The sequence below is a fragment of the Peromyscus leucopus genome, chromosome 10, assembly GCF_004664715.2.
Source record: "Peromyscus leucopus breed LL Stock chromosome 10, UCI_PerLeu_2.1, whole genome shotgun sequence".
Taxonomy (NCBI): Eukaryota; Metazoa; Chordata; class Mammalia; order Rodentia; family Cricetidae; genus Peromyscus; species Peromyscus leucopus.
Window position 1 is genome coordinate 75,612,653 of NC_051071.1, and position 13,398 is coordinate 75,626,050.

The 13,398-nt window shown below is 39.6% G+C and overlaps 1 protein-coding gene across 1 annotated transcript in view; it reads right to left on the bottom strand.

Moving 5' to 3' along the window:
• Adamts3 (ADAM metallopeptidase with thrombospondin type 1 motif 3) overlaps nt 1-13,398 on the bottom strand; it is a 110,464-nt gene that overhangs the window by 38,048 nt on the left and 59,018 nt on the right. Inside the window, exon 2 of the mRNA XM_028888092.2 lies at nt 11,870-12,069. Within this exon, the coding sequence (XP_028743925.1) occupies nt 11,870-12,069 (200 nt within the window). The remainder of the gene's footprint in view (nt 1-11,869; nt 12,070-13,398) is intronic.

Below are 13,398 nucleotides of genomic sequence, written 5' to 3' on the forward strand. Positions count from 1 at the left end.
GACAGACATCAGCAGGCATGTCCAGGTGACTGGCAAATGTACTATCTTGGTTGAAGAACTTCTGTGTAGAAGCTGTGGTGGTCTATCTGTGGGTCAGCAAGGAGATGGCTTTCGCACTGTCTCCCAGGTGGGGCAATGATTGTTTAGGATTATTGTAGGATAGATGTCCTTCAGAATATACAGCATCAAGGTGACAGTACAAGTACACATCAGAGATGTCAGTCCTGGATTCATCTCTGGCAAACTCAATTGATTTTCATCTCATTATTTCATTTTGAAAGTTAGGCTAGAATTTCTCCAAGCAATTTTGTGTGCTTTAGTAGTACAGCTATTGGAATGAAAGCAATATTAGGTCAACTCTGTTTCATGCAAAGGAGGAAGATGAAGCCTGTAGACCGTAAGCAACACGCTAAACCACACAGTGCATTCCTGGCAGACAGGAATCTAAAGTGCACTGTAATTATATCTTCTGATTAAGCTACTGCAAAGTGGGTGTGAAGAAAGTCTGTCCAACTTGGCGAACTCGAGCAGGAATGCCAAAGGCAGAGTTACCCGGCTAGATTCTAGTTACTAGCTATTCCCCAGGACAAGGGTCCAAACTTCTAACAGAAACTAAAAGAGGGATGAAAGCTAACCACAATTGCACTTGAGATCCAGGAGGTTTGGACGGCGAGAACAGCAAGTCTAAAAGCTGCAGAGAAAAGTATAATGCTATAGAAGGAAGGTCTGGAAATACAGAAAATTCAGCCATCATAGAATGAGACTCACCCATAAGGAAACTCTGACTTGCCACATTAACCAAGAAACAGGCAAGAAATCTCTATTTAGATGTCTCAAGATTCTAGCATGACTGCATGGAACAACTTCAACATTGTAGACCTTAAGTGAAGACTGATAGATGGCATGCTACATAGTCAAATTGTACATAGCATTTACAAAGCTACCAAAGATGGATGTGAAATGTCAGTCTAAGCTAGAACATGCTAAATAAAACAGAGCATAATCTAATGAGAAAAGTTTTAGGGCCCCTTTAAGTGAAAAAATGCACGTATATATTCATGTATTTGTAAACATATATATGTACACATGTATGTGCATAGATTAGAAAGATCCAGCTAGACAGCTGTGGAAGATAAGCTAAAAAAAAGAAAAAAACAGCAATGAACCCTTGCATTGCCCAGAAGTATAGACAGGTGACGCATGGCCAGGTTGTCTCACTCTAGGCTAAAGGACACTCAACATATTAAACTCACTGTGTACTGACATAGAAGAGAGGTAGTCAACAAACACAACAGTATTTAAAAAATAACAGAGAGCAAAGAGCCCAGTAAATGTGTCATATAAAGAATGACTGGGGGAGATGTAGTGATTAAAGACACCAGACATTAATTGTCCCAGATCATCATGGTTCAATCCCTTGATGCCTAGCAATTCTTCATTTCTCTGAGCTCCAATCAAATGAGCAATGTAAAAAAAAAAATACTATCTCATAGTCTTGCGAAAAGAATTAAAGATTTAACTCATTCTGGCAAATTGCTCAGACTTAGGACCCAAAATGAGGGAAGGGCCATTTATGGGAAGAAAAATCCATAAAGGCTTAAAAGCTGTGATAGGAAAGAAATAATAAATGTGTGCACCACACCTACAGAAAATAAAACTAAAAGCACTCATTCCTATCAAAAGGGTTATTGCCAATCCAACATACAGAAAGCTGAATGTTAGACAAAAGCATTGATATATACGGCCTATTTTGTCATGAGCCGATTTCTTCTGTTACAACACACTCCATACTGCCTAACTGGAGGTGGCATCTCCCCACGCTCCTCTTGTAGATTAATTATCTTAATGTTACGGTTCCAATAAAAGTAGAAGTCTAAAGCCAGATAGATATATCGAGGATACTCTCCTCCAGAGACTCATAGACATTCCAAAAGATTTCTTGTAAGGCGGCTGTTCCCAATTAGAGGCATGGCTTCCTGCACAAAGGGAGAATATGTTTAGTTGAATGGAGATGAGGTGTAAATGCCTTGGGTCTTCTTTGAGAACAGGTAAAAGTAATGCTAACAATTAAGTGAGAGTGATGAAGTACAAATCTTGAAGTGCAGAAGAAAAAGTGGATTACTTTCTGGAAAACAGGACACAACAGGGGGAGGAGCCATAGTCATGACTGCTACAGAAAGCAGACACAGTGGAAAACCTTAGAACTGTGGTTCTCAACCCGTGGGTCACGACCCCTTCGGGGTGGAATGACTTTCACAGGGGTTGTCCAAAACCATTGGAAAACACAGATATTTGCACTATGATTCCTGGCAGCAAACTTACAGTTATGAAGTAGCAACAGAAATATTTTTATGGTTGGGAGTCACCACAACACGAGGAACTGTGTATTAAAGAGTGGCAGCATTTGGAAGGTTGAGAATCACCGCCTTAGGGGCACAAAGTGAAGAAAAAGAGGTAACAGTGGCCTGCAGCTTGTGACATGTGAGGTAGAACATCGAACATATGTATGACGACCCTGCATTGGGACATTTCATTTGTAGTCAATGAATTAAAAAATCAACAGTACCACTAAAGTATAATGGTAAAAATTCTTAATGCCAACAGCAATAGAATCAAGCTGAGTAAAAGGGCACTGTTTTAAGAGTCAAATTAACATTCAACAGAAAAAAAGCACAGAATTTAACAAAAGTCACTAACATGCCAGGGTAATTGGGTAGCAGACTGCTTTGCTGAAAACCATCAATTAAGGAAGAGCATCATTTAATTCCTACTATATTATCACAGGTTAAAAATAATCAAAACACAAAAGCACTACTGTCTTTTAGTGAGAAAAAAAAAAGAACCAACAGTAGCAGTCTATAATGTGCAAAGCTCTAGGTCTTACCCAACATGCTTCTCGGGGATCAAGAAAGTTGGTTGACTCCCTTATATGATTCACCTTCAAGGCATGCTTAGTAATAGAGCAGCTTTCCAGCTCCCCATGCCCACCAGTGCCACAGGTGGAGTGTTTTCACACTGAGGCACAGAGAGGACGAGAACAACCAGACAGAGTGAGAACAGCTCTGTGGGGTCACGTGTTCAAAGGCTTGGATTCTGGTTCCAGCTTTTCCAAAAGAAGCCAGGGGACTTTGGAGTGCTTCGCTAACCACTCTGGGCCTCATGTTTCTCGTTGTGGAGTTGTAATCATAATTGCCCTGCCAGTCTCATAGACAGTTTGTTCAATCAAGCAAAATGACATACAGCTATCCTCTGCAAAATGTCAAATCCTTTTCACACCCATCCACGTGTATACGATGAAATTTTGTGAAAATCCATGTGAAAAGTCCACCTTTTCTGAAGAAAATCAAATGGATCATCATACTTCTAAGGGAATTTCAAGATGCTACAATTTGAATTTGTTACATTTCAACCAAGTGGAAGATGCAATTTAAAATCATGGAGAAAATTACTGGGAAAGAATCATGACAGTGTGGTTTTTCTCAGAGATCTGCCAGCAGATGGCACTGTGCACTCTTGGGATTGGAGAAGGACAAGCTAGCTGCTTCCCTATACCTTGGAGAACCTACATCCCAGTTGGGTTGTCCTAGGTCTTCCCATGTTTACCCACAAATAAAACAGCTCCCACCAAATTAAACAGAAATTTCAAAATAGCATAAGGAAAATCCTGTTTTGAACGACTATTTATTTGACTCTTAAAAGCAGAGCAAAATATTGGAAAACTCTTATTTTGGGTTTGTATGTCCTCTGATCATAATTTTATAAAGAGGCCCAAAGACAGCCACCCCACCCACTCACCCCCACCATGGGCTGCCTCTCTTGACCATGCAATAAAAGCAGTATAGAAAGAACTAAGAGTGTATCATACTCAATTCCCAACTTCAGCCTGTCACAGGGGACTAAAATAACTTTTGTAAAGAAAAGAATTTTATAACTTTTAGTGACAAAGAAAGCTTATTTCCCAAAGTAAAAGCAACACATCAAACTCCACTCACAATACTTAACATCATGTACACCTTCTCAGACACAAGACACTGTTTTATACACTTTAACCTGTATTTCTTCAAGTAATCCTTGAAACACTATCAGAGATATTATCTTCACTTTACAGCTAAGGAAATTGAAACTGAGAGTTGTTAAGTAATTTGCCCAATGTCACACAGTTCTAGAGCAAAGCAAGGATGCGATTCTGGACAATTTGATTTTACAGTCAATAGATATAAACATTTTACCACACTTCCAAACCCACAAATCAAGACACTGTAGAACAGATTTCATTTTAGAATAATAGCGGTTCACACCTCCGAGTTTACAAATATGCCATGGAATTTTACCAGGAGAGGTCACTCAGCATTCATTTGTTTTGGTTATCTTCTTTCACGTGAATTTTAAAGAAAGGAGGGGCTGCATTCTAGATTTATTACAAAAAACAATTTCTTTGTAACCAATACAATGATGTACTAAAAATATTGGGGAAAATAAAAAGAAAATAGAAGAAGTTAGCAGAAAATATGAGTAGGAAAAAAAGCATGGGGTGTGTAGTCAGTGTATCGGACATAAGAAAAGCATTAAGCATGGACGTTGCTGTAAGTCATGCATTTGACACATGTGATGCTGATCAAAATGTCGTCAATAGAGCCAACCTATTGGGCTCTGGTCAGGGAGGTTCAACGAGAAGTTCAGGGTTGAGCCCAGAGCCCTCATTAAATGACCTGAAAGAGGGGGTAAACAGACTATTAATTCAATTTTCAGATGGTCTTGACTTTGATCAGGTTGCCAATGATATAAAGAGGGCAAAAAGGCAAAGATCCAATCAAGTATCTCTTTCCTTGAAAAGAAAATTCCTTCCAGGTTTGTTCCCGGTCAGGACAATCTCTCCAGGGCATTCCCCTGGCAGGACAGCCTGACCTCTCTGTCTGCCTAGCTGATGAACAGCTTTGTCTGGCTTCAACTAAGAGACACTCATTTTTCTTTCAGGTAAATTGGGTCTTGAGAGGCAGTGTGGTGGAATGGTTAAGAACATGGGTTCTGTCACCTACCTGTCTAATTAGCTAAGTGACCCTGGGTATGCCATTTCACCACCTGTGCCTCAGTTTCCTCATCTGTCAAAGTGAATTACTACAGTACTGTGTTCACAGAGTTATTGAAAGGAATATGTTTGAGTTCACATGTGAATAGTGATTAAAATGGTGCTTGGCTTTCAAAAATGTGAAAAAAATGTTACGCATGATTATTACCATTCTCTCAGGGAAGCAGATAAAACAGAGACTTTTGGATGGCAAGACAGCCAAGGGTAATTCCGGCTAGAAATGAAATACTTCTGGATTGTTCTATGAAAAATTATCACTTTCCACAATTGTCTCTCATGCAGTGAATGTTACACACACACACACACACACACACACACACACACACACACACACACACACACCCTTACCTTTCTTGCATTCCATCTCTGGAGTGTCCCTGGTACTCAGGGGGTCCTTTGACTAAGTCAGTTCTTCTCTCAACTTCAACCTAATCTTACTAATAACTGTAACGCTGTGTAAGACTATAATTGTCTACAGTCTTAGCAAATTTTGACAATTGCCCAAATGTCCTAAGAGTGGGGAACTGAGTAGTAAATGAGTTTGAATCTGCTGTGATCAGGCATGTATTCTAATGGGGGATATACAGGCTAAAAACATGGAAACGATAAATGTGAGAAGAAAGGGACAGAGTTGTGGATGAGGGCTTGATAGAGGGCTTGCATCCATGAGACTCTAGGTTTGAGTCCCAAGATTGAAGAAAGTGGGAGGGGCAAGTTCACGGGAGACAAAAACAGGTGTGAGTTTGGAAACAATTTGAGTAAGGCAGCAAAGGAGAGGAAAAGCCTCCCAGTCATCCCGCTGCAGCCAAAATTTGCTTCTAAAGCCCATATCAAAGAAATCACTAGTCATCTTTTAGACCCTTACAGCTCAATGCACATGCCTTAGGACGGTCCATTCATTTTTCTGAAGTTAGCCTCTGCTTCTTACCCAGTATCTCATACCCTGTCTCCCTACAACATCCCCTTAACTCAGCACACAGACAAACCTACAGTGGTTCCCAAGTCACCATGAGCTGGCACTTTGCAGTACCCTGTTACAAGGTGGCTCCTCACCTTCCAATACCGACACACCCTTGTATAGCATAGAAACACCAACTTATTCTTTGAAGTCTAGCTCAAATAGCACATCCTTCATGAACATATCATGGATCACTTCATGGATCACTTCATGGATCACTGGTGTTATTGGCCAAACCTCGTCTCCCTCCTTTTCAATTCATATTTACATAATGGCTGTGGGTGGATCTTCTAAATGAAAAAAAAAATCATATTTTAAATTATTTGATTTTTACCTGCTGCAATTAGCAAGACATGGGGAGGAGCTCGGTTTTAATAGTTTCCTTTGGATTTAACATAATTGAGTCTCAAGAGAGAATACCCATGTTGGCTAAATACATGCCTACTGTGCTGTTGTAAATTTCAGCAGGAGAAATGGATATTAGATACTGACCAGAACTGAAAACTGTTGCATGACCCATTAAGGCATCCTGAATACATATACCCCCAGATAAATCTGCCTTGCATTGATGTTCAATGTTTTCATAAACATTAGTTAAGAGCCAGAAGTTGTCATTAAGTAACCAGCAATAATATTCATGTGCTAATGCTTAGTCATCCATTATGCATGGGAAGAACCAGAGTATTGGGCGGGGGATGTGATTTCTTTAAAAATGATAAATAGGAAAGCTGATTGGGTTATCTTTTAGTTGTTCATTCATGAACAGCCAATTTTGACAGAGAGAAGAATGAATGCTCTCTTATTTAGGATTTCTTGAGTACACGGTTGTTTTAGGGGTACTTTTGTCTTTCATTTTTGTATTGGAGACATCCTGTGTGTGTGTGTGTGTGTGTGTGTGTGTGTACAGGTGTATGTTCATATGAAGGTTAAAAGTTAGTGTTTCCTCTTCTTTGTCTTTCCACCTTACTTTAATACAGGGCATCTCACTGGACCTGAAGCTTATCAATTGGCCAGACTGGGTAGTCAATGAGCTCCCAGGACACATCTTTCTCTGGTTTTAAGTGCTGGGATTACAGGCTGCACCACTGCCCTGGGCTTCTTAAAATAATATTTCATATGTGTATATGGCAGGCAGTTTTGAATGTTCCACATATGAAGCTGAAACACATATACCAACTGTATTCAGGCAACGAATGGCCTCTTAGAAAACTACTCTCAAGGAATTAAAATAATTTATAACAAGGAAGAAATAACTTGTGAAAGACTCATAGGACCTATTAGTTGATCCTGGTCTTAATGAGTAAAAATGTCTCTACAAAAGACCAGAATATAGATAAGAAAAACAAATGAAAAATGTTATTTCAGATGATAAAGAAAAAGGCATGAGAGAGGATTGTAACCATTGCCATTTATCTCTATTACATATTGTATTGCAGGAGCCAATGTATCAACAGCAACACTAATTAAACCTTCTCATCGCTACAGCAAAGAGGTTGCATTAGCAGCCTGTCATTCCAAACCCAAAAGTCTAGGGTTCCTAGTTTTGCTTTTGAACTAGAAGCATCTTGAGGACATGGGATGTTGCATTCATGTTTCAATAAATGCTGAAAGCTTACCTTTACTTCTATACATATAACAGTAGCTCGATAGTCTGGGTAGTAGTTTCTATAAACATGCTGTGGTAGTTTGAATCAGACTGTTCCCCCCATAGGCTCAAGTTTGGGGACCTAGTGTGAACTTGCTGGAGGAAGTACATATCTGGGTGTCTTTGAGAACCCCTAGCTTGACCCACTTCCAGTCCACTCTTTCTGCTTTGTGTTTATGCTGACCTGACGCTGTGATCACTCAACTTCCTGCTCCAGTTGCTTGCTGCCATTTCTCGCTGCCATTTTGGACTCTCCCTCTGGGACCATCAGCCAAAATAAACTCTTTCACAAGTTGTTTCTGACCACAGTGTTTTATCACAGCTGTGAAAAGTAACTCAAATCTTCATACCAACTGTTAATGATTGTGCACATTTTTTTTTTGGATTATTACACTAAAAAGCAAGGTAGATAGGTTCCTTTTTATCAGTCCCTGAAGCTCATAGGTATTTATTTGCATGGCTTTCCTTCTATTATTTCATAAGTGAATATTAAGCAGGAAGGCCTTCAAGAGGCAAAGAAAGTGAACCAAGAGAAAGTAATGCCTAGATGTTGAAGAAACTCATTATGGAGTTTGCTTTCTTTGTGGCAAAAGTTAGACACTGGGCAGAAAAGTGCCCTTGCTTCAATTGCATGACAGGATGCTATATAAACTGGACGTGCAGGACCCATAGGAAGGTGACCACTCTACTTTGCAAGACGAGATGGTTCTTCAGGTTCCTCTTTCACAGAGAAGACTTCCAAATATTCTACAGCATATAGAGAGAAGCACCTGAGAGACTCTAAGCCTATAGGCTGAAGATGGATGCCCCAACATTGCAGAGAAACTTGGGATGAATATCCAGGCAGCCAGCTGTCTCTGTCATTTCCAGAATTTTGGGAGTTGCTTACAATGCATTTCCTGTTTACTTATTTAATATTATATCCTTCTGAGGACTTTGATGCACTTGAAGACTAGATAGTTATAGTGTTCCTTAGTCATGATAAAAAGATAAATTAGAAATAAAACCTTGAACTCACAAATATAGGATAAATAGAATATTTTCTTTGAATTTGCCAAATATAAGTGGGCTGGATATTGTTAAAAAAAAAAAGTGATGCCTAGAAACACTGTCCCCAAATAGGTAAGACACAACATGAAAAGAGACATGGCAGTGACTCAGACACAAGACAACACAGCTATGATTAGAGAGGCTGAGAGAAACGCTAGCTTTCAAATGGATGGGAATCTATACTTATTATATCCTTTTAATTGATTCCCTCTTGATAATTTGATAAAAATCTCACAGGTTCCAATAAAGGAAATGACATTATTCTACAATACCAGGCAGCATTCCCTGCAAACCCAGCTTTCACCCTTACAGGAGTTTGTTTTTATCTCATCATCTTGCATGCTTTTCTTGCTTCCTCTTCTTAACCTTCTGTGAACAGAAGCACCAATATCCCAGTGGACAAGACACTGTGGAAGCTTTATGTGACTTCGAGGAGAACTAAAAATTTGGTAAGCAAAGAACAAACTCTAGAATGCTACTTTCTGGACCAAACATTTAATTTAAAGATGTCCATATAAAATTCATACCTTAGCATATGATTCTAAATTAAAATTTCCATTTCCACATTCATTTAAGATCATTGTCAATTGACTATATAATCAATCATCGTATTCAAAGCTTTTGCTCTTTCCCTTCTTCCCACATTTTTTCCTACCTACATTAAGATTAGCAGACCATAGCACCTACTCTCCATGTGGAACATTTTACAACAAAAAGTTCCTCTAACCATTGCTAAGTGTCCTCTCCATGCTATGTGAATGCTACAACAGGAAACATATCTCAGACAGGCATCTCTGAGACTTTTTCAATCTACTTTAGAAACAAGTCAAAATTTCTCTCAATTTGGAATCCCAGACTCTAGAGCAGCAACCTTTGGGAGATTGATGAGGATTTCCATATTGTAATAATAGATATATTTCTACTAAATGTCACAGAATCTCACGTCAACCTTGGGATTCCATTTAAAAAACTATTTAATCATAGCAGGTTGGGCTGGAGGGATAGCTCAGCCATTAAAGGCTAGGCTCACAACCAAAAATATAATAATAGCAGGTTATTTGTTTATGATTCCAAATTTGAATACATTCACAAAATATTTCCAACGGAACTAATAATGACTGCTGATTCTTCCATGTGTGTAGTTTACATAATAGAATTATAGTTCACCTACAATCAATAGATTCTTAAATCATCAGCCCTAACAATATAGGAACAGGAAACATATTTATTCCAAACTAAATTCCCACATTTTTCACTTTTTCCCCATTCTTGTGTTTCTGCTTCTGTTCATCCCTTCTCAAATCCCTTCTCAAATATCTCCTCAAGCACCTGGAATTCAGCAGTCTTGCTTATCTGTCCAAATCCCCCACCAAGGAGCCATCAGAATTCTGGTGCTAAGATCTGCCCCATGCTCTGTGGTCTGTTGTGGAATATGTACATGCTCCATGGCATAGCATTCAAGGGCCACACAATTCAATCCAACCTACCAAAAATAGTCTTGTTTCCCTCTCCCTTACTCCTCTTCCAGAAAGTTCTGCAAGTCAGCAGTTGAGGGAAGAGTTATGAGGCCAGATAACATCACTTTATGCCACTGTACTGGCCTTGAGCTTGGGTGCAGAGCACACCTTCAGAACCTCACAAAGTTGTGGAATATGTGTAATTTTATAAACTGGCATATCAATGAATAAACATATATTTAGCAGGCTTAAGTGTTGGTGAACATAAAATAATTATTAATAAAATTTAGAATTTTCATCACTAATATATATCTTCAATTGAATGAAATGCACTATACATGAAAAAAAGTGACTGGTATAGTTTCCCAAAGAAATAAAATCAAGCATCAGAAAGCAGAAAGAGGGAAGAGAGCTAGGCAACAAAGCTCCCCGTTCAATAGACCATGTACTATAGAATGGCATGGGATAAAATGCATGAAAGGAGGGCACTGCCTCAGTTATCTCTCAGAATAGGTGGCTTGGCTATATTATCATTGGTTATTCCTCAACAATTGTTCTATGCCAGTTCCAAAGGGTCAAAGGACATCAATTTTAAAATGATGTCATTTTCTGAATGTGATTAAGGCTCTTCAAAGAAAAATAAAGAACATGTTACTTTAAGGGCCCATTAGCAACTGCTGAGCTAGTAGCTATGTTCTTGGTAAATATATTACCTTTTATCTAGAATTTTAAAAATAGCGTATTTGTTTGAAAGTTCTTATACATCTTTGAAAAATCATCCATTCTCTCAGGTATAGAGCAATGCTGGAAAGAACTATTTAACTACCCAGAGCACATACTGAGGCAAACTGACAGTCTTCAGAGTATTAACTGTCCCTCAGACAAAATGAAAATCAAAACCATGATATAATTCCATTCAATATGGCTTCTAAAATACATGATTTTTACTTGGTTGTTGTGGGATATTTTGATAGCATTCTGACACTCTGGAGACTGCCCAATAAAGTTTTACCTTAAATCAGAGGGTAGAGCCAGTGGCTAACTGACCAGAATTGACCATAGAGAAGCCAGCATTTTGGGTTGAGAAGATGCACAGGAAGGAAAGAGCAGGGACTAGAGTTTGAGCTTCTTGGTTCTGGGGCAAGGGAAGAGATGCATCTCTTGCAGTGTCTCTGACCAAAAAGCTAGGTCAGCTAGTTGCTACTCAGCCTTTCTGAGCTAGCAGGTTTTCACTCCAGCCTTTGACTCCTGAGTCTTATTGATAAATAGAACAATAGAGACTTAATTTAACATATTGCAGCTAAGGCAGAGCCTGGGCCATGGGACTGGAAGCCCCACCCGGCCACAGCCTGAGAGGCCAGTGGGGTACTGACTGAGGGGCCATGGAGTGGCGGATGATAATTAAGTATCAGTAGATTCATGTGCAGAAAAGCTGACAGAAGAACATCACTTGGTCACAAAAGAAAGCAGTAGATTGGGCAAAAAAGGAACTTTCACTTCATGTTTCCTTTGACTGAATTCTTGTACTTTAGAAGTATAGATCAGAGTCTGGATACAACATTGTTATGCACAGGCTTTTGCGTGAGGTTCTTCTATCAGTGCCCAGAGGACACTAACTAACCAGGAGATGTCATTGAAATGGCCAAAAGCCTCAAAAAGGAGTCACTACTCACAATGTTCATCAGGGTGAGGAGGTAGTTTTGGACATGTTCTTTGCCATGGAAACGGACCACAGAGTCATCCACTCCCAGAAGCACCTCGATGTTGTAATCATTCTCTCCCGAGTGTCTGCGGCGCCTCATTGTCTCATTCAGCTGCTGGCCAATGTTGCTGTAAACTGTACCTAGATCATCAAGGCCTTCCCGATCCGACTCTATTAAGAGACAAAAGGAACCCAGGCATTTCAGTTTCCCCAATGGGCCTTCCAGTAATTTCTTAGAAATATTTCTTTTCAGGGCCATCACTATAATCCAAATCATTAACATATTGCTTCCATTTTGTTTGGAAAATAATAGGCACATATGTATGCTCAGAATGACTCCTGACATACTCAACACTCACAGTAATACACAATAGTATTGCTATACTATTGTCCTGGGAGATGAACCACTGAACTAGACTGAATATTCACAAGGATACGAGTGGTTAGTCTTTTCCTTGCTGCATCCTAGGACAGAGAAAAGGCAGCAGGATATAGCAGTTATAGAATCATTCAACAAAGCCTTTAAATAAATGTTATGTGTTATGTTAACCCTGGTTAATCTACAATCCTATGATCATGGGGTGTAGAATTTATTCTCTATAAACCTAAATCACTCTTATCAACAGCCTTAATTTAAAAATCAACTTCTGCCATATCAACACAAATACATTTTATGATAACCATTCCTGGCCATGTTGTTAGAGTGACATGGTTAATGCATTGCTTTACTGTGTTGAGGTATGGTTGTCTAGGGAACGGGGCTAGGGAAAAAATGGGCAGACGCATGGGTACAGCCAGATAGTTCTGCACATTTGTCTGGTCTCTCATTCAATAGCAGTTAAATCCATTGCTGTATTGGGGACTGGACCTGCCTGGACTGAGTCTACCAGGTTGATCTCAGTCCTCGGGGGAGGCTTTGCCTTGGAGGAGGTGGGAATGGAGGGTGGGCTGGGGGAAGGGGAGAGGGGCGGGAGGGGGGAGAACAAGGGAATCCGTGGCTGATATGTAGAACTGAATAGTATTGTAAAATAAAATAAAATTTAAAAAAAAAAAAAAAAAAGCTTAATCCAGTCCACTCAAAGTCCAAGCTTCAAACTGTTGGGGTAAGACTTCCAGGATTGTAAAGGGACACAAAGACGAGTGGGTGAAGCTGGACTTAGTGCTTTCTCATGGAGAAGTCTTGCACTCTGTAGACATTTGGTCTCTGTTGTCTGCTACTTGAAGCCCTATGCTCCATAGACTTGCAGATGGACAGCAGAAGGGCTAGGAGCCTTAATGTACTTGAAATGCCCTTGGGAGACACCCTACGAGCCCAGTTATCTTGTTCTTGCTGTCTGCTGAGTGCTGATATTCACACAGCAGTCCAGTTCAAGCAGTTGTGAAAATGTTGGGGTTATTTCTTGTCACAGTTGTTCCAGACACATGCCCGATTCTTATGCCAATTGTTTCATTCTCATAGCAGCCTGGCTGAGTATTCTCCAATATCTCTGTTTGACAGAT